This window comes from Brachyistius frenatus, unplaced genomic scaffold (assembly GCF_029030835.1).
Source record: "Brachyistius frenatus isolate BFR_SWC_R1_liver_20210118 unplaced genomic scaffold, ASM2903083v1 Contig_4, whole genome shotgun sequence".
Taxonomy (NCBI): Eukaryota; Metazoa; Chordata; class Actinopteri; family Embiotocidae; genus Brachyistius; species Brachyistius frenatus.
The window spans coordinates 7,298,594-7,319,155 of record NW_027210603.1 but is presented as its reverse complement, the minus strand read 5'-3'; the positions used below and the strand labels follow the sequence as shown (position 1 = coordinate 7,319,155).

At 41.5% G+C, this 20,562-nt stretch overlaps 2 protein-coding genes and 1 pseudogene across 2 annotated transcripts; 1 reads left to right on the top strand and 2 right to left on the bottom strand.

Moving 5' to 3' along the window:
* Window positions 1-10,781, bottom strand: LOC138629577 (transcription initiation factor TFIID subunit 4-like). The gene is made up of 15 exons (XM_069713376.1): window positions 9,811-10,781; window positions 9,226-9,401; window positions 8,958-9,077; window positions 6,944-7,033; window positions 6,698-6,820; window positions 6,460-6,549; window positions 5,374-5,610; window positions 4,421-4,562; window positions 4,201-4,303; window positions 3,771-3,940; window positions 3,550-3,680; window positions 3,199-3,324; window positions 2,131-2,187; window positions 1,790-1,912; window positions 1-187 (listed from the first exon to the last, which is right to left on the bottom strand). Exons 1-15 carry the CDS (start codon window positions 10,559-10,561, stop codon window positions 23-25), a joined length of 2,604 nt encoding a protein of 867 aa, XP_069569477.1. The 5' UTR covers window positions 10,562-10,781; the 3' UTR covers window positions 1-22.
* A 1,619-nt stretch (window positions 10,782-12,400) lies between these two features.
* Window positions 12,401-15,097, top strand: LOC138630904 (protein LSM14 homolog B-like). Its single transcript, XM_069715545.1, has 8 exons — window positions 12,401-12,663; window positions 12,785-12,948; window positions 13,071-13,197; window positions 13,287-13,475; window positions 13,586-13,663; window positions 13,940-14,080; window positions 14,188-14,341; window positions 14,469-15,097. The coding sequence occupies exons 1-8, from the start codon at window positions 12,537-12,539 to the stop codon at window positions 14,623-14,625; spliced, it is 1,137 nt and encodes a 378-aa protein (XP_069571646.1). The 5' UTR covers window positions 12,401-12,536; the 3' UTR covers window positions 14,626-15,097.
* Window positions 15,098-15,234: 137 nt separating this feature from the next.
* LOC138631056 (cadherin-like protein 26) lies at window positions 15,235-20,520 on the bottom strand (annotated as a pseudogene).
* Between the last annotated feature and the right edge of the window lie 42 nt (window positions 20,521-20,562).

Here is a 20,562-nt window from a genome sequence, read left to right as displayed (position 1 = left end):
CCTCTCCTCTCCGAAATCGAGCCTATTTGAGAAAGCCCTTGTAAAGAAAATGGGAACGACTGGTGAATCTTTCGTTCTCCAAACAGAAGAGCAGGTCCCTGAGATTGACACGTGTGATGCGCTGCCTTGTTGGTCTGGAGCCTGATGAACCAGGACCACCAGACAGAGAGGGACCTGTTCCTGATCCCTGAGAGATAAGAAGGACAGACAGAGGGGAGAGTGCTGAGTGGCTCACGTGACATGTTATTTGTGAACGGTCCTATGAGTCCTATAACTTCATGCATGTGTGCGCCTTGACTCACATATTTTTTTTAATGTCCTACAACTAGATGAATACTGTTGAGCAGTATGGAGCAGCACAGTGGCTGCATCTGTGTGAAAGCACCATATGTCCTGCGCCCTCCTGAACAGAGTTTGCATGTTCCTCCTGAGTCCAAAAACAAGCAGATTACACTTATCATCAGTGACCCCCAAAGAGGGGAGATCATGGAAAGACTGTGGAGAAGCTCAACTAATATAAAGAAATAGATATTTCTCGTTTGATGTGCGGAATCAGTGGTGACATCTGAAAATCCAAAGTAGTGGATAATAGTTAAAATTGTTGCAGTAATGGAGTTAAAATAGCAAAAAGAGATAGACAAAGGTCTGAAAAACAACCACTGGTTTAAATGAATAGAAAACTTTCAAGTAAACCTGTAGGTATGAGCTACAGTTTATTTGTTTTAGTTTTTTTTTTCTAGATTTGTTATCTGCCCAAAGGTGCCATGATGGGATGGACCTCAGGTCATAACAACCTGAACAGCAATGAGTGCAAGTGGAAACATAATAGGATGTAATGTGGAACTTTCCCTTAGTAGAAGTTGCTGGAACTATTTTCTACCTTTAAAGGGTCAGGTCAGAGAGTAGACGTTGTTTTAAAGTAAAACCCACTGCAGGAAACACCAAGTATAACCAGCAACTGTGTGGATCGGTAGTAATGGTATATGAGAGATTATGATGACTGTCATTGCATTGCAAGTGAATGTGACTGACAACCAATTAAAATGTGATCTGTGATAATAAGAGCCATCTGAGTGGAGAGCTCTGCCGGAACTAACCAGAGGTTTCATTCTATTATTTTGTTAGTGCTGCAAAGAGGACTGTAAGCAGGTTTCAGGGTAGTGTGGGCTGTCAGTAACCATGATGTCACCCACTGGTTTGTGAGCTTCTATGGAGCCATTTTGAAACCAACGCCTAACAGCCCTCGTTGGTACTGCAGTTTAAGGCACTGATTGGCCTCACTTTTCAGACCTGGAAGCTACATCCACGTTTATTTGCATTCTATGCTTGTCACCAAATCAAATCTGTCTGACTGATACAGTCACAAGGGAGAAGAACTGTCTGTTAGTCTTAACATGATCTATTTCTTTGTAACCAACATTTCATACGGATAAGAAAACAGGTTTCCCATCTGATATTAGTGTCATTCTAACATGAAGTAACACAACAGCTAAGTTCTATATGCCTTTATGCAAGGCTGTGGGTCATCTAACCTCTCAACATAGCTTTGGTGTCTTATGTGAGCCAAGTGGCTCTCGATACTCTCTCTGTTCAGCCACAGTAGCAATTACTGCTCTTGCTGACTAAGTAATGCAAACAACAGCTCTCCACATGGTGAAAATTACCATGGTTGTTTATAAGGACAGTATCAGATGAGCAAAGGTAAATAATGATATGTTGACAGGTTTACATACACTAAGAGCATAGGCTAAGAAAAAGTACAGGGGGGATTTACTGTCTTGAATGTTACCTCAGCTGAAGCAGAGGATGATGGAGAGTCCAGATTCTTCCTCTTCTTCCGGGGGCCGATAGCTGCCAGAGCTGTCAAGTTAGCCTCCCTTTGTCTCATCTGTGCCAACTCCTGCTGTTGCATCTGGACAACACACACACACACACACACACACACACACACACACACACACACACACACACACACACACACACACACACACACACACACACACACACACACACACACACACACACACACACACACACACACACACACACACACACGTCAACATGGAAATCAAGCATACAGTGTGTAAATTTACAAAAACAGTCTTGAGAACCGTCCTCCTCTCATCTTACCTCTTTTGCTTTCTGCTTCAGGCGAAGCTGCTCTGGATCTTCTTGCCGAGCTCGAGACTGCAGGGCCACAAACGAGACACAAATAATTCATAAGTGATGCAGGCAGAACAGAAACCAAAGCCCAGGTTGTGTAAGAGTAGACACTCTAAAATTTGCAAGTATTTTTAAATGATTTATCTCAATTTGATATAGATATCTCAAATTTACAATCACATGGAAAACTTTTCTCGTTTGGAAAGCAGATTCTAGACCAACTACATGTTGCCTGAAGTCGCCCGAATGGTCCCATATCCATCAATATTTGCAAATGGAGGCCAAAAGTTAGCGTTGAAATACTAAAACTTTATCATTATAAAAAACTGTTTAAAACCTAAAAGATCGACCTAAACGTACCTTCTGATACAAGAAGGCAAGAAAGTGCGTGTTTTGATGGTTACATGAGCTCAATGTTGCCAACCACTTTCAGTGTACAGCAGCTAAAGACTCCTCGAAAAGTCGCTAAATATTGCAAGATGATGGCATATGCTAATTAACATAGCAGCTGATTCTGATTATCAAGCAGCCACATCATCAAATGAAATCAATATACACATAATTTAAAGACAAAGGCTGTGGTGTGATTTGGGCTAGTAGCTACAGTATGTCAAAAAAGTTGCTTTTTAAAAAAAATATGTTTTTAAGTCTTTTAAAGGCGTTTCAGAAATCGCTAAATTTCGCGACGAAGTTGCTGAGTTGGCAGCGTTGCATGAGCTGTGGTTTCAATTTCTCAAACCATATTTTATCTTTTGAAGTATTTCTGCAAACGTCAAAACTCCTCAGTCTTATATAAAACTACTTATTCACACTTAATTAGACAAAGGGCTGCGTTCAGACTGTCCACTTGTCCACTAAGCAGTGTGCACATATAGTGGACAAGCGGACAATCTGAACGCAGCACAGTATGAATTTACTGATTTTACTCACCTAACATAGAGCCACTACTCAACTTTTTCATACAATAACAATTTTAAGTAATGTTAACGATAGCCTGTGGATACATTGTCTTGATGTGTGTGCGGGACGCTGTACCTTAGCTGCCTTCAGGAGGATCTCTCTCTCCTGTTCCTCCTTTTGCTGTTTCTCTAACTGGTCCAGCTGCTCAAAGAACTTTAGCTGAGAACGAACATCACTGCTCTGCTCGTAGTTGTCATCCTCCTGCCAACAGACAGCGGTGTTACAATGTTATCTTAGAAAGAACCAGAATACTTTTTTTCAAAATGAGCCAGTGCAGGAGAGACCTTGTGATATGCACCTTTCATTTGCTCTGAAGAGACATTTTTATTAGTCTGGGAGGATCTGGGTAATACTTAATCTAACTCCTTGGGGGGGAAAAAACAGTGTACTAGTGCGACTCTGTCTGTGTCATGTCCGTTAACAAACCTTCATATAGATGTTTTTCTGTTGGGCTACTTGGGAGACTTTTTCAAGCAGATTCTGAAGTCGCTGCTGAGTAGCATGGGAGACAAAGTTCACCACCTCTGCACCCAGGTCTTTCACACCATGCCTCTTACCTGCAGCAGAAACACCACGACACATTAGGGCTATAAGTGATTGATCAATGCCTTGATTTTATATGGTGAATAATAATGTCAGTTTCTCACCAATCTCTAGCATTATCCTCTGCAGCATGGCGCAGGACAGAAAAGCCTCATCTTTGCAGGAATGTGTCACCGCTCCCACTAGTCCAGAATTAGTGGCTAGGATATTAGCACTTTCCTCTGTCAGGTTCACTCCAGCCATGGAGGCCACATCGTTGATGTCGTCATCATCTCTGTCAGTATGATGAAGCAAGGAAAAATCCATCCATTAGACTGATGATGAAATGTCACATGTAGTCGTGAAACTTGGAAAGACTATTTACTGTGTTATATTTTTATCACACTATATTTGATAGCTACTGAAAGTCTTTGAAGCACCAAAACCATGTTGAAACTGACATTAATGTTAATGTTGCCAGGACAGTTCATTTTAACAAGTGATACTACGATCACAAATACCATTAACAGTGGAACTGATTTGAACGCTACTGACTTGAAAGTGCCGGCGGCCTCTTTCAGCTTGTTCTTTTGAACCGGGGTCAAGCCTGTAGCAGAGACTTGTTTGGAAACAGGTGACACCTCCGGCCTCAGGGGAACTGGCAGACACAAAATCGATGAACCTCAATTCACAAAAGAAATGCTGTTGCTAGCCCAATGAGACCTGCACACATGCAGATGCACAGGCAGGAGTGTTGTTAGAATGACATCCTCACCTGGCTGGAGCTCCTTAAGCTGCACCTGTTGCTGTCCCAGCATGATGCGACCAGGGGCCTGATTCCTGAGGGCCATCACGGGGGTTGTCGGTAAGGTTACTTGAGGTCTCAACATTGCTCTTTGCTGCTGAAGCTGGAGAACCTGTAAGGGTGACATTTAACACTAAGGTTATGTGTTTATTCCTAGAATATATTGTATTTCATTTCATTTCCAGTTTTCATTTCAATTCCTTGTACATGTAACTGGTAAATAAAGCTTGATTCTGATTTATCTCTTCCACTTAAAAAAAAACCAACCAAAAGTAATTAAACCACCCTTTTCTATTCCATATTCAACTGAGCAGTTGACATTTTTGATGCAACATGTTATTTTAAATAACAGAACAAATGAAAATTGCATGGCCAAAAATACTGGAACCCTTAACCTGATATTTTGCGGCACGCCCTTTTGAAACATCCACTGTAATCATTTACTTCTTTCCATCGTTGCTCAGTTGAATACATGACAGAACAGGACTGTAACCAAGTCCAGAAAGTTTGGTTATGGTCACATTGAACCTTCCTGGTCACAGGAACATCATGCATGTCCTTCTTCCTCATCTCCTTTTTCTGTATCTTGTCTTGTTAAATTGGTCGAACAACAGATGGATCTAACAACTGACAACAGTCTGTTTGAAATATCCCTACAATCCTCTCAGTGATCCCTCATTTAAGTGATATCTGTAACTTCATCCAGGCTATCTAAATAGATCTTTACAAGAATGCAGCTCTGCTCAAAGCTTCTTTGTTTTAATTTATGCCATGACAAGAGCTGTTCATTTCAGAATTGTTCAGGAAGAATGAAGCATTGTTTCAATGAGGTGCAGCGGTACCAACACAATTGACCACATCTGTAAATCCAAGTCAAAGTTTTAGATTTTAGTTAAGCTGACATCTGATTTCATATCAGTTACCATTGACTGTGTTTGGCCAGGTTTGGTAACGCCTGGCTGAAGCTGGGGCCGACTCACTGGAGCAGTGAGGCGAGGGGCCGGGCTACCCAGGACCACTGTGGTGGTGGTGGGGGTGGTGGTGGTGGTGGTGGTGGGTGAGGTGGAGGAGGCTGAACCTGAGGCTGGCTGGGGGAGCTGACTCTGCTGAATGAAAGCTGCCGAGTCTGGGGTGAGCTGCCTCAAGGCTGGGAGGCTTCTCTGAAAAATACAGGCAGTGGGCAAACATGACATAAATGAATTTGGGCTACATCCACACTGATACATTCTCATTTAAAACAGACAACTTTTGCTATGTTTACGCCTCATGTCTAAACCACTCCCCAAATTTAACCCCCCAAAACTGTGACTTTTAAAAATGTTGCCGACCCTGTTTTAGTTTGAAAGTCGAGCATTGCTTTTAGGTTCAGAGGGGCAAATATGAAGACCATGATCAACAATGATGGAGACAGCCACAGGTATTATCAGTCATGATGTGTCCTACACCCTCTTTTGTCACATGACCCTTTTCCAGAAGAAAACAAACTACAGCTTGACTACCAGGGCTAAATTCAACATTAAAAACAAACTCCAGACTGACCTTGTTGTCTGTGCTAACAACTGTTGTGCAGTTAAATCCTGGCCATTAAGCATAGGAGGCAAATTATTATTCAAGCCATTTGCAGCAAATGTCGTGTCCCACTGCGTTATCAGTCCGACATGGAGCGCCAGTGTTGCTCTGTATGATCAGATTCTGTGACCTGCCCTGCCTAAAGCTAACTCTGCAAACCAACTCTGCAGGTCAACAACTGCTATGTATCACCAATTTTGGGTGGCATGCCCAGTGTAAGTAAATCATGATCATGTGTAGATCATATGAAATGTGTTTACAGGTGGGTTAGTATGGACATAGATTAGTTCTAAAACGGTGGTAAAACACTGATGCTGATGGAGATCGTTTTCATGTTAAAAATCTTCGTGTCGATGTAGCCTTAAAGTTAACATCAAATGCCTATAAACCATATATTATAATGTTCTTTGCTGAAAGTGAAAGCAGGTTGTTTTTTTTACCTTGAGGAAAGGCACAAGGTAAGGTTGGGGTGAAGAGTTGAGCTCTTTGTACAATCTGCTGGTGAATTCTTCAGCTTCCAGTTTGCCCTCCTAATTAAACACATAAAGCCCTGGGAGTGAGATATGTCTTATTCACGGTGACAGGTTTACAACTGAAATGTTAATGTTCCCGGGAAATGTTAAAAACATGACATGTTGACTTCCTGTCATAAACAGTGTATTTGTAAGGCTCACTCACCAGCAGGTCCTTGACCAGCTCTCTCACACTGGCTGCAGTCTCTGTGGATTGCTTCCCGCTGGATGCCAGCTTGATCAACGTCGACAAGAAGTTCTTACATTTCTTCACATTCTCCATTGTCTCCTGCCAGGAACACAAAACATCAGAATTATTAATAAATTAGTCTTATTTGTGACTAACCATGTTATACATCGCAGCATGCAGCTGCCCAGCTCCATCAGATCCTTTGGGTTTCGCACAACTCACTTTGCTCACTGTTATTGAGGTAACAGTGGTCCCAGCTGTTTGGCTGACGGTCCTTGGGGTCATTCCTGGTGCTGCAGCCCCAATTGAGCTCTGGTAAGATATGATATCACCATCACAAAAATGTTATTTCAATCGCTGAACCGTTTAAAAAAAAAACAGTGTGGGTTGTGAGCGGTTTCAAATTTGCTCAAGCACATCAAACAAACTCTAGTTTTATAAGAGGAAACAGGTGCAGAATTCATGTAGAATGTCAGTTGGGTGCTCCTCCTCAAAAAGGAATATTTTATCTGCTGGTGTTACGATATGAGGAAAAAAGTCTGCACCCGTGGTACTTCAAATTCTTTATTAGTTTGATCTAAAACCTGTGCACATGTTTCTGTGCGTGTACAACATATAATTTATTAGATTGTATAAAAATCCACATTAGACAAATGTCCCAATGACATGCACGACCACCTCAATCTGAACGCTGCTTTAGTCAGCAACATCTCTGTTGGCTGGACACAGTCCCATATAAAGACACATGCATAGAAAAGCCAACTCATCAATTGGTGAGGGCTGGCTCGGGTAGACCTGAACCAACCCTTAGTTATGCTGTTATAGGCCGACGCTGCTGGGGGACCTCGTTACATGCTGAGCTTCTTTTCTTTCCTCCTACTCTTTAACTGACTCATACCTCACCATCTTTTTCTCTCCCATAGTTTTTGCTTATTATCTGTTGTCTCCATTCAGTTCCCTCGCTCGTGTAGTTTCTGTTCTTTCTTTTGCAGATGTCCCGTCATGGAGCTGCATGTCTCTGTCCTGCGCTTGTCGTCTCCATCAACAGTTCTTCTCTTCTATCTCTATGCTGTCCTTTTCTCTCTCTGCTCTCCTCTCACCCCAACCGGCCGAGGCAGATGGCCGCCCACCTCTGAGTCTGGCTCTGTTGGAGGTTTCTTCCTGTTAAGAGGGAGTTTTTCTTCCCTCTGTTGGAGGTTTTTCTCCCTTAAAGAGGAGGTTTTGCTTATGTGGGAATTGTTGAATTGTTGGGTTTCTCTGTATAATATTGTAAAGTCTTGCTGTAAGGACTTTAATGTGTTAAGTGCCATGAAATAACCTATGTTGTGATTGAAATTGAATTGAATCAATGTTAAAGCTATACAATGATAGAAATCCAATTATTTTATTAATTTCTTTAAACAACAAAACAAGACAAGTAATTGTGCAGAGAATATACTGAATAAGTGCCACATATGTAGCTTCATGTTCACCTGAAGTGAATTTGATCTCGATTTCAAATGCTTTACTATTGAAATCCAAATGAAATGGTTCAAACTGTGAAGAAAAATCCTTCACAATTTGAACCATAAATGCCATATTAAAGAGTAACAACTCCTGTTTTTACCTCCTCTATCAAAAGGTCTAGTTTGTGCTTCAGTAATTAAAAAAATATATATGCAGTAGGCTTTGAGCATACATTTCCATAAAAATGTATAAAAGTACACACGTTCACTTTTACAGAAGCCGAACTACTTGTATCTTGATTTCTAATGTTTTGCACCTAATAGATGGCATGATACATTTTGTCTGGAATCCACTACCTCCTGATCCCTCTTGCTGCTGGCATTAATAGAATTTATTTCTTGAGTACAATTTCTTTAAGTCAATGTTTTATCTCTACTTAATAAAAAAGCACACATGCAAATGAAAAACATGTATTTGCACTAGTATGACCCAATGACACATCTTCTAGAGAATGAGAGTTTACATGTTTATCATTGTGGAAAATTCACTCATAAAATGCTTCTGGTGTCACTTTGCCACATAATCATAATAGAATAATTTTCTAATTCAAACAGTGGCATTTAGTCAACAGTAGTATACAGTGGTTTGTGAACCGTCAGCTCAAAAATGGAAAGTTTTTATTGTGGGGCCAAAGTGTCTGGCAACATCATACTCCAGGGATGTGTGCATCTGCAGCTTGTGTCAAAGAAAATAAATGAACATTAAGAGAAATGCTTTGACACCAACAGACCTGAAAGACAGGAGGTCTCTGAAGATTGGTGGTCGCAGTGAGAGACGTTGCGGCTGCACAGCCCTGTCGGATGATGGTGCTGGTAGCCACCTGTCTGCTGTTGATGCTGCTTCCAGGAGCCTGAGAGGTGGCACAAAGAAAAACATTTTCATTTCACCAGAAAACATATCTACTATGTCCAAATGCATTAATAAATGGGTTTTACAATTCTGTATAAATTAGGACTAATAATATACCACACAAATATACAACAAAGTGCAGATCTTACCTGGCCCGTAGGCACATTTGTTGGTGTGGCAGCCCGAGGGGCCATGCCTCCTTGCGCTTGGGCCTGGGCCTGCACCTGGGCCTGGGCCTGCGCCTGCGCCTGCGCCTGCATCTGGGCCAGAGCCTGCTGTGGGATCATCAGCAGCTGTCCACTCTCACTACGTACAAGCATCATCCCTGAAGCAAGTCGGAAAATACATCAGGCAGCTCAAATATAACTTTCCTGTAAGAGACAGCTTAAAAATAATGCTACCAAATTAAAGTGCAAGGAAGAAACGGCAGCAAAACCCATGTTTTTCAAAATAAATGCAGCACACATCTGAGTCACAATAAACATGATCAACATGAAATGTGCAACATTTCACAAAGAAGCCCCTTTAAATAATAATAAGCAAGTGGTTTCATTTTGAAGATTTGGGTGTGCTTCTCAGAGTGAGTCTAAGGGGACTCACACTTTCTAAAGATACACAATTCTATCAAGATGTATTTCTGCAAAATGATCCAAGATGCAACTGGAAATTAAATCAGATTAGGTAATGAAATCAACTGTGGGCCTCTGCACATTAAAAGTTTTGACTTCACTCACCCGGGGGGAGTTGGATGTTGTGTATACTGGGCTGTCCCGGGGCGGTCTGAGGGAGCCTTGGGGCCAACATCTGAGGCAGCAGGGCTCGGTTCCCGCCAGCTACCGTCGCAGGGGTCCGGAGAGCACTGACGGCGGCGGGAGTGCCAGCAGGCTGCGGGGCTGGCTGTATAATTGTTGTGGGTGGCTCTGCCTTGATGATGTGTGACCCTGCGCTGACTGACACAGAGTTGGACGGCTGGCTATTGTTTACATGCGGAGCTTGTATGCAGATACCTGTCTGACCTGTTGGATGCGTGGCCACAGCGGGGTTTACAGTATTGTTCCCATTCAAAGTCGTACCAGACCCCCCGGTTTGCGTGGGCGGCCTGATGAGTGTCACAGTGGATCCCGCTGACTGGCTCACAGCCTGAACTGAAGCCACCGTACTCTGAGAGTTCACGAGCGGCGTCTGAATCACGCTGTTTGACGACGGGGGCATTGTCGCCCCGGTCAGCCCTTTAGACAGGACCGGTCCACTTCTGACAGCCGCGTCCGACACCGCAGCGCTACTCGTCACTGTCGTCCCCCCGAGAGGGGCAGCGCTTCCTGAATTGTAAGAGTTCATAGTTTGGCTCCCATTGAAAGTGGGCACTGAGTATGAGCCTACTTTCCCCCGGTGATTAGGGAGAAAAGTTACACCGCTGCTACCAACAAGTGTTTTGTCGGGGTCGTGTCCCGCGGTGGGGTCCGTGCTGGTCGTCGATGCGTCCATAGCGGAACCATAGGGAGCTCGTAGAGACCCCCTGCACTTCAACTTGTTAACCAAGGAGCACAAACAATCTTGAATGTGATGGGGGCAAAACTATGGCACATCTACTGCTTTTCTCTGTCAGCTCCGGCGCTTGTTGTTCGTGTATACTCGGAGAGACAAAGAGGAAAACAACATTAGTAGTTACCTGCTTTAGCAATCGTCTTGACCAAGTCCCAGCTGGACATTAGCTCGAGCTACCCCCTTGTCCCGGAACTATAGCCGTGTAATTACCGGCTGCCTCGCGCCTACCCCAGTGGTTGTTGTGACACAGAAACGACAGGTGTGACTCTACGGACCGGACAGGATGACAAACTACCGCTTTATTCACCCCTGTGTGTAAAAAGAACTCATCCAGCATACCGGAGCCGACCGCCATCTTCGCACTCCTGCGAGCTTGTGAAAAGTATGGGACTTACCGACTGAAACGCGCGTGCGCACAACAGCGAAACAGCTCCGACCGAGGATTTCTGCGAGCTGTGATTGGCTGGTCCGCATCCTAAAAGGCGGTACCAATGGCCCCAGCTGTCATTCCTGGGGACGCGTGAGACGGAAGAACATCGCACAGCGGACAATATGTTTTCATCAAATATTAGCTCTCCGCCGGCGTGTGCACGCCGGCACGACGGCTACTCCGTTTCAGAATTTCACCTTGTGACTTTTGGTGGAATAATAACTCGGTTTGCTCCAAGATAACAAAACAAATTTCGGAGTTTATTCACGTTCCGTGCGCTGTGCAAGATGGCTGCAGTGTTACAGCCGAGTGAAGTTGCTGTTGTAAAGAGGCTTTAAAGGGCGCCCCACCCTCGTGTATAGAGAGGAAATGAACTGTCGACCAGTCGTGGGATATATCGTGTGATTAACACCACACATGCACTGGAAAAAGTGTTTTATTCAAGTTAAAATTGTGCAGTCAGGTATCCCTATAATAGCCTGGACAGAGTCGACAAGCAAATATCCCGATCTATTTGAAAAGCAATGAAACATCTGCCAAGAAGTCTGCACGTTTGTATTACATTATGGCCACAAAATAAAAAATAAAAGAAATTGCAGACAATTATAACACTACTCAAATTGATAAAGTCCCAATTGTTAAAAAAAAAAAAAAAAGAAAGGGAAAGCTGAAAAAAGTAAAATAAATAGCCTAAATATTGAAATTGCATACCAAAGTCGAGGAATTGTGAGAATAAAAATGTTAATCTCCTAAAACGTAAAATAAAATAACTCAAACATAAATGTCCATTTTCAAATCCCCAGTTTGCATAGTAGTTAACGTCCAATTTTCTTTTCATTAATTTTTAATAAATACCCATGATTAAATTTGATTTAGCCTATTGGATGAAACAATCTACAGCCTGATAGTTTAGTTTAGTTTAGTTTAGTTTAGTCATTTGTATTGCTTTGCTCTGTACCTGTATATGCTGCTGTAGCGAAAATAATGCTCATTGCAGGATTAATAAAGTCTGTATCTTATTTTTCTTCTTCGCTGAATTCTATTTGGACACAATCCACCTGTATTCCATAGGCATTGTTCGTCCGTTTATGGAAGTAAGCCATAAAAGCTCATATTTGTGAAGTCAAGGGATTAAAATAATAGTCATTTTGCTTAACCAAATTAACCACTTTCTGGTTAATAGCCTGCCACTTGCCTGTCCGGGCGGGGTGTTTTACACGTGACCGATTTACCCTGGCTGCAGGCGCCGCAATGTTCTCTTGTCTCTAACGGTGTGCGCCGGCTGACTAAAGAAACGAACCCTGTGCTACGCGCTGGTTACCCCGCCAGCTGCGAAAATCTGCGTCTCTGCCAGTCTTATAAAGCGCACAGGTGCCTACAATTGAGCACACTGATTAGTTCATGTCTGAGTGTCGTGCTGTAATAGCTACTTTGAAATTTCGCTGCAGTCTTTCATTTTGAAAACGTCTTTTTTTTACTGCAAGCATGAGTGCTGCAGGAGGAACCCCTTATATTGGCAGTAAAATAAGTTTGATATCCAGGGCACAGATTCGTTATGAGGGAATACTGTCTTCTGTGGACACAGACAGGTCCACGGTTGCTTTAGCTAAAGGTAGGTTAAAACTTTGTAGAATGTGGCTGATAGGGTAAGCCTGTCTAACTTTAACAAAAATCTCTGCCTTAAATTTTGGTTGTTGATGGTTAACTTTTTTTTTTTTTCAACTATCCGCCAGTTAAATCTTATGGGACAGAGGACCGGCACACAGATAGACCAGTGCCACCCAAAAATGAAATTTATGAATACATCATCTTCAGAGGAAGTGACATCAAAGATATTACTGTGTGTGAACCTCCAAAACCGCACCACGGACTGCCTCGTGACCCAGCTATAGTTCAGGTATGTTGGTCTAGGAGATTTGGTTGACTTAATCTAAATTTCACACTGTGATTGCAATTGAAAGTCAAACTCTACAGTGGTGACAGAACAAGTTTCTTTTTCCTTATTATTGTGATTTTTAGTCATCCATTGGCAGCTCATCTGTGTATCACCCACGCTGGAGTCCATACAGAGATATGATGCCCACCTACAGCCAGCTGGCTGCTAGTTCCCTACTCAACCAGCAGTACAATGCAGCCCTGGGCCTGGGTACAGATAATGATCTCTTGGACATGTACCATTTCTTGTTGTTTTTTTAATACCTGCAGCGACACCATCTTTTGTTCCTGTTCCCTCAGGACCAGGACCTCACGGCTCAGCCAGAAGAGCCCCAATGGTCGAACAGGCTGTCCAGACTGCGCCTTTGGCCAGCGATGCACAGAGAAAAGGAAGAACTTCAACCCAGCCACAGACCAGAAAGCTTGTTTGTCCAACCCAGAGCTCCGGTCAGGATGGTTCCCTGGTTCAGAAGGAGAATGTCCCCACCAGTAAGCACACTTACCGTGGCTGTTGGCGAGAAATCCCTCAATTATTTAATTTATTGCTTTCATTCCCATCCAAATAAGAAACGGCGTTTTGACATTTAACTTGTGTTTAGGCCGGGCACCATCTCAGCCAAGTGCAGCTAAGATTCAAGGACAAGGTGCAGAGAAGCAGAAGCAAAGGCAAAAGCAAGGTATCAAAAATGCACATTAGCAGCTAATTCTTACTGATGGAAGAGGACAATGTGATTTGTCTTGACTGTTTCAGCTGACAAACATCTGAGGAAGGCAGAAGTGATTTTTATCAAAGTAAACAAATTTTTCTAATTTGTCTGAGCGATGGTTGGTGGAACATAATATCCAAGACTAGATAAAGCTGCTCTAAATGGTTACCAAACCAGTTTGGTTAGTCACCTTTTCAATTTTTTTTTTATTTATTTTTTTATTTTTTGTTTTGTGCTTGTTTGCAGGCAGTCGCAGGTCCAGGAACAGAAGTAGAGGCCAACTTCTTGTGAAAGACTCAAAGGCTACAACTTTGGAGTTTGAGTCAGATTTTGATTTCGAAACAGCAAATGCTCAGTTTAAGGATGATCTTACAAAGGAGGTAGTAGGTATGCTCTTTTCAAAGGCCACGTCTCAGTTAAATTCCCTTGGCCACAATATTAACTGTGAGGTGTGCATATATACAGGATGTTTGTTTTTGTCCTGATAATTGCAGCAGTTGAGAAAGTGGAGCTTTGGGAGGAGGATGATGATGAGGTTGATGAGGAGGAGGAAGAGGAGGAGGAGGAAGAGGAGGAAGCTCTTGGAGAAAAGTACTATGACAAAGCCAAGTGCTTCTTTGACAACATCTCCTCTGACCTTAAGCCCAGGTGTTTATGGTGACCTTTGCTATTTGTCTTTGTCAAACTTCAGTTTTGTCAAGCTCAACAGTATCTTTTACTTTGTTGTCTGTTTTTTTTTTGTTTTTTTTTTTGTTTTTTTCTCCTGTCCCCTCAGGAGAACTACCTGGGCAGAGGAGAAAAAGTTGAACATGGAAACATTTGGAGTTCCTGGTCGCTTCCTGAGAGGTAGAGGATTCAGGGGACGTCGACGCAAAGGGCAGAGCACCGCTGAGCAGCGAATCCTCCCAAAAATTGGTAGCGGGAGAGTGTGAAGGCTTTTTCTTTTTGTTAACATTACCTGTAAATACCATAGTTTTCTACTTATTTAAAAAGTACCTTCCTAAATTCACCCCTTTTTGAAACACTTAAAGCAAATTTTTTTTCTTCATCCTAAATATGCATTTAGGGGATGTTGTACTTTGGATCCTGATATAAAATGGGGAAAGCAATTTCTTTTTAAATCCAGCAGCTGTGCTAATGTAATAATTGGTTGTTAGTTTGGAAGCATGCAATGTGGATTTTGTCTTATGAACAGACCAGCAGGCATGCTTGGCCATTTAGTTTTTGTTTTTCTAAATGTGTGAGTGTATTAAATTGTCAACTTGACTGTCCAAATTTAACTCTATTGGTCTTGGAAGACCATCTTCTAAAAAAAATGATTGGACTGACAGCTGTATTTTTTTGTTTTGGTTCCCCCTACACGTAAAATGAAAACTGTGGAGAAATGAGTAACAGTTGCTATTAAATAACGTGAAAAACAGAATGGCTTTTCTCTGTGGCATTGTAAATTCTCACTGGGAAACTTGATAACAAACAAAAATGTTATCGATTCTAAATGTTACCAAAAAACATTCCTCACTCACAGATCAAACATTTGTTGACTACAGACAGAAATCATTGTTTATAATTTGTGGTGGCTTGCAAATGGTAGCCAAATGGTTGAACCTTGGGCCCAGGTCTTCCAGCACTTTCAGAAATGAATCCTTGTCAGGAACGGTGATATTCTCACTGAGAAGTTGTGAGAGTCCCCCTCTTCTGCATAGGGATGCGGCTCGTAGTCCATCAAATCCATTTCTGTCTCCTGGAGTGAAGCGAGCCTCTGTACACGGAAGAAAATAAAAAAAAAAAAAAAGGTGAGTGAAAATAAATGCGTGCTTTTACTGTTGCTACAGAGTAGACATTATGGCAAGACAATACTGCCAACCTGATGAAGAATAACAAAGAGAACCGCATCAGTCGCATAACAGGAGTTCTTTTTGCGCAGGAAATTCGTAGTACTCGTCCACAAACTACACAAAAGTTTGAGATTTCGTTTCTTCAGCCCCTGCCTCAAAGTAACAAAAAGCTCAAACTGAACCACTGGTATTTTGCCTGCTGAGTGCAGTTGTGGCCATCGGTTATTGGAAAACTCCTGGTTGTTTGAGATTTGAGGAAAGACCAAATAGTTATTTGAATGTTTACTACTGACTGATATCATTGACCTTCAATGAATTCATGTTACCTGGTTCCAATTGTTGCTGAATTGGTAGGAAAGACGTTCCCTCCTCCCTTTCATTTCCAAAGTGTTTGCAGATGAAGCTTTGCTCCACATCCTGTTGATGAGAATGACATTAGATCATTTGAGGTGAAGGTTTTCACACATTCAGAATGGCAGTCTTACATTTTTACAAAGAATGCTTTCACTGAAGAATGTGAAAAAAATATATCTGTGCTTCACCAAAAATGTGAAGAATATAACACAGACCTCATTTTTACAGTTGAACATGTGGAAAATGTTTGTCATTCCATCCGTACTCACCTTTGTTGAAAATGTGTTTTTCACACTATTATGCAGACTTTGCCAGTTAGATGGACCATGGAGCTTCTTATCCGCAGACACTGCCGGGACACTGTTGGGTACATTTAAAAGAAAATGAAATGGTCAATGAAATTTGCATCAAAATGGCTTACTGGTTTGTATGCAAATGTTTCTAAGTGGCAACCTGGCAGTCTGTTCCTGGTTTCTCAGTGTTTAATGGGAGGATGGTGTTTCCAACTGAATCACCAGTCGGCAAACTGCTGAACTTCATTTTGACCGAAAGAATGACTGCCATCAGCAACAGAACTGTTGGATGACAAATTTAAATTTGCAGTGAGTAATCTGAGTACAAATCATAGTACTCCAATGCTGAATGAAAAGGCTGTGTTTCCAGTCCTTACACAGAAGTAACAACAGTGAGGCAAACACTATGCTTACATCAACGGAGGCAGCTTTTATTGCAGTGTCTCTGCGGCTGTGACAGTTGGGTGTCACGGAGGTTGTAAACACCAAACTTTCCCTGCATGTCAGAGATCTTCACATCAATTGTGTGTATATCAGCATACACACTAGGCTCCTTCACCAGGCCAGTGGTGTATAACCTGTGAGAAATTATCACAAAATTCACTGTATTTTTATGGCTTTTATGTTTTTTTTGTGTCATGTTTCACTGCATAGCAAAGCTGTTTCTACCATATGCAGGATTCAGTTTCCATTCTCCTTTGACATCCCCCAACAGTTCAAACATGGAAGGCCCTCTGAAGGGCTTTTGATCCGGTCAAAGGCTGGAGGGGCTGTCAAGACACACAGACATCCACAAAGTCCACTGTTAGCTGTGGCACGTCGTCATTCTGGTCAATCACATGGATCTGCACTGTAGCTGTGCCTGTCATAGGCGGATTACCTGTCCAACATAAAAAGATAATGTCATAAAGCACCTCAGTGATATTTTTCCTAATATTGTGTGTGCATTTACCATCATCAACTGCATGCAGTAAGATGGTGTAGAGGCTGTTAACGACATGAGGAGATTCTCTGTCGGGTGTGTTCACTGTAGTGATGTCACTTGTGTGGGGATTCACTGTCACCCAGCCAGCAGGATCATTTCCCACCTTGTAACTGTGGACAAATACAATGCACTTTAACATAAGTGTCCACATTAGAGCTCAAACATGTTGGATGTATAATCCAAATTACACAAAATCTCTTGCGTGACTGGAGTCAGGATCCAGAGCAGTCACTTTCTCCACCCAGGTTCCCACGGGTGCATTCTCCTCCAGCAAAGCCTCTTTGACAGTCGCGTTGAACACTGGGGCATCGTTGGTATCTTCCACTTGGATGATGACTTTTACCGAATGGGGCTGACCTGCACCAGGATCATCGCCTTTGCTGAAGTCAACTTTCCAGAGGCCAGAGGACATCCTCTCCTTCACTTTACAGGAGAAATATGACACCTCATTTTCTACTGAGATGAGCCCCTTCCTCAAAGTCTAAATGCTGAAATTTTACAACATATTTGTAAAATGGTTCGAAGTATTATATGTGATATTAAATCTTTTTTTTTTGTAATAATAATTATAGAATCGAATTCAAAAATACCAAGGTCAAATGCAAGATGAGTAAACATGTATGTAGTAATTGAATGTCAGAATAGAGGTGGGTGTCATTGTAATGTATAGAATGCATAGGTTTTAAACTGAGTGTGAATACATTCAATGGGCCTACTCAAGTATGAGTTTGTCTTTTTTTAGTTTTTAATTTAATAATGCGGTACATTTTTAATTTATTTTCTAACATTAATTGGAAAAGGTCAAACAGGTGTCTGCTAATACCCACTGTTGAAAAGGCCAGGCTCACTTGGACTATTCCGCCAAATCCGTTCTGTATATGACCAACTAAGTTTGAATAAAAGTTCTTTCCCTGGAACCTCTGGACTCAATGGTGATTTGACCAGTCACTCCAGTAGTGGGCTGTGATTTCCAGAATCCCAGTTTATTAGAGAGGCCACAGTCAGCCAATCTCTTCTTTTCACCCACTGTATAGAATTTCATGTAGCAACAGCATCATGTCTCACCCAACAATTCTGTATGCACTGTACAACAGCATCAGGTTACGTGTGTGTGTGTGTGTGTGTGTGTGTGTGTGTGTGTGTGTGTGTGTGTGTGTGTGTGTGTGTGTGTGTGTGTGTGTGTGTGTGTGTGTGTGTGTGTGTGTGTGTGTGTGTGTGTGTGTGTGTGAGAAGCCAAGATGGTTTGACCGCTGACCGCTTATTGTAAGTCGCTTTGGATAAAAGCGTCAGCTAAATGAAATGTAATGTAATGTAATGATGATAAGACAGTGGTTGTTGCCATCCCTGACATGGCTGACTACGTCACTGTGGTCTTTGGCCTCCGCTAGCACTAAACATTTCAGCCACCTTAACACAAGTAAATAAAGACGGTTACAATTAAAGGCAAATTAAAAAAAAAAGATACAGTATTTAAAATATCCTGTCGCACAAAATTTACTGTTTTAATTTAGTTTTATTTATCACTGGACGGCTACTTGTTTATTATGTCGAAATCTATTGCATATTGATGTAATTTTTGCAAAAAATCTGTCGTCACTGACACAAATATTCTTTGAAATCACCCTACATCTCATTTTAATTAATCTGCTGAGGTTTAAGAAACAATAACAACAACAAAAAACTTTACATGTAGACAGCAAGCATTCTGTACTGCATAAATACATCATGTTTCTCTTATCAAGTCAAGTTCTCGCACAACATGAAATGCCACTGCCGGTCTGGGAGTTTCTGTATATCTGATGTGTTTCTGACAAAAGAGATTCTTGCCTCATGATCCAAACATTGAGATTGCTCTAAACTCACTGATAGAGAATTCAGTGTCTGGAGGGTTTGGAGACACAGATTTGGTTTCATAGTGGAAAGTCGAGTTTGTTGTTCCTCTCTGGTCTCTGGTGGGTTGTCATTGATGTCCCATATGGAAACTTCAACTCCTAATTTAGTGCCAATGGAGAAATCTGTCTTTCTGGCCTCAAATTTGAGCTACAAGTGGAAACATCAAGCAATATGATTAAAATACCGGATATTATGAATTTAATATGGGCAAAAGAAAATAATGCTGTGCAACAAACTCAAAATCATTTTCACCATATTGTTCTACATATCCACTATGCATTCAGAAATATCCCTTTCTGATATACTGGCAAAAGTGCAAAGTTTGATGTATGATAAAATGTAAAAAAAAAAAACTTACATCTTTTTTTAAATGAACACCAATGATTGCCCAGAATCCCTCATCATTCAGTTAAAGTATTTAGAGCATTGAGCCTGTGCACCTTTCAGTGTGTTTCTTGAGCAAACTCATTAAGTCAGCACCAGTAACTACATATAAGTAAGTAGTGTATGACAAACTTTGCATCCCAAATGACGACAGAATTATTTTACAGCAGTATTAGAAAGTGGTTATCCATCCCCAGTCCCAGTTTGTGTACAATGTGTGTTGAGTCTTTCCATTAGCAATGTGCATTCCTCACAGTCAACAGCCCTGTGAACATATAAGGTGGATGGAGAGGACTCCCTTTGGCTCCTCATCCACGCCTTCCCCATACAGTTCAAAGTACATTTGATACTTGTGGTCAACACTTATCTACAACAAAACATCAAACATTTTGCAGTCAACTTTTGAAAATCTGAGATTTATATTAAATAATCAATTTCTATGATGAAGAACTTTTGATGTGCAATGTATTGTTGGATAGAAGTGAAAATGATTCAAGAAAATGATGGCAGGTGTCCAAGACAAATTATTAAAGCGCTGATATTCCTAAGATATATTTAATATTAATATCTGGTGTGTGTAAACTAGAAATTTGGTAGTTGAGGTTAAAAAAAATAGTATATCACTTTTTCTGTTGGAATTACAAATTCCAAAGTCTGACTCGTTTTCTTTAATTTTCTCATCATTCCCAGCACATAAGGGAAGGGCCCAGGATGCCCCTCTTCAATCTCGAAGGAAATAATGATCCAAATCCTTCTGTGATGGCTCAGCAGCTCTGAGCACATTGCACTTGAAAAGTAATAACCCTGAAAAACAAACAGCCAGCCAAACCTGAATAGCACAATCTTTACAATGTTGGACTGTGCAATGTAGGAATGTTTATTCACAGCCATAGGCAGGACTGCATAATTCTGTCATCCCTTCACTGGGAAATGAACTTGTATACGAGTCATAGTTGGTGAACCAGTTTCTATAAGGTGTATATGCACAGGAATTTGTACAGAAATAAGACTGGAGCAGAAGACATAATCTTTTTTTAGAAAAGTTAAAGGAATGATTATTAAAAATAATCAAAAATCTTTCAACCATTTTACACACCTTGAGATAATATTTGGTGTCACTTTTCA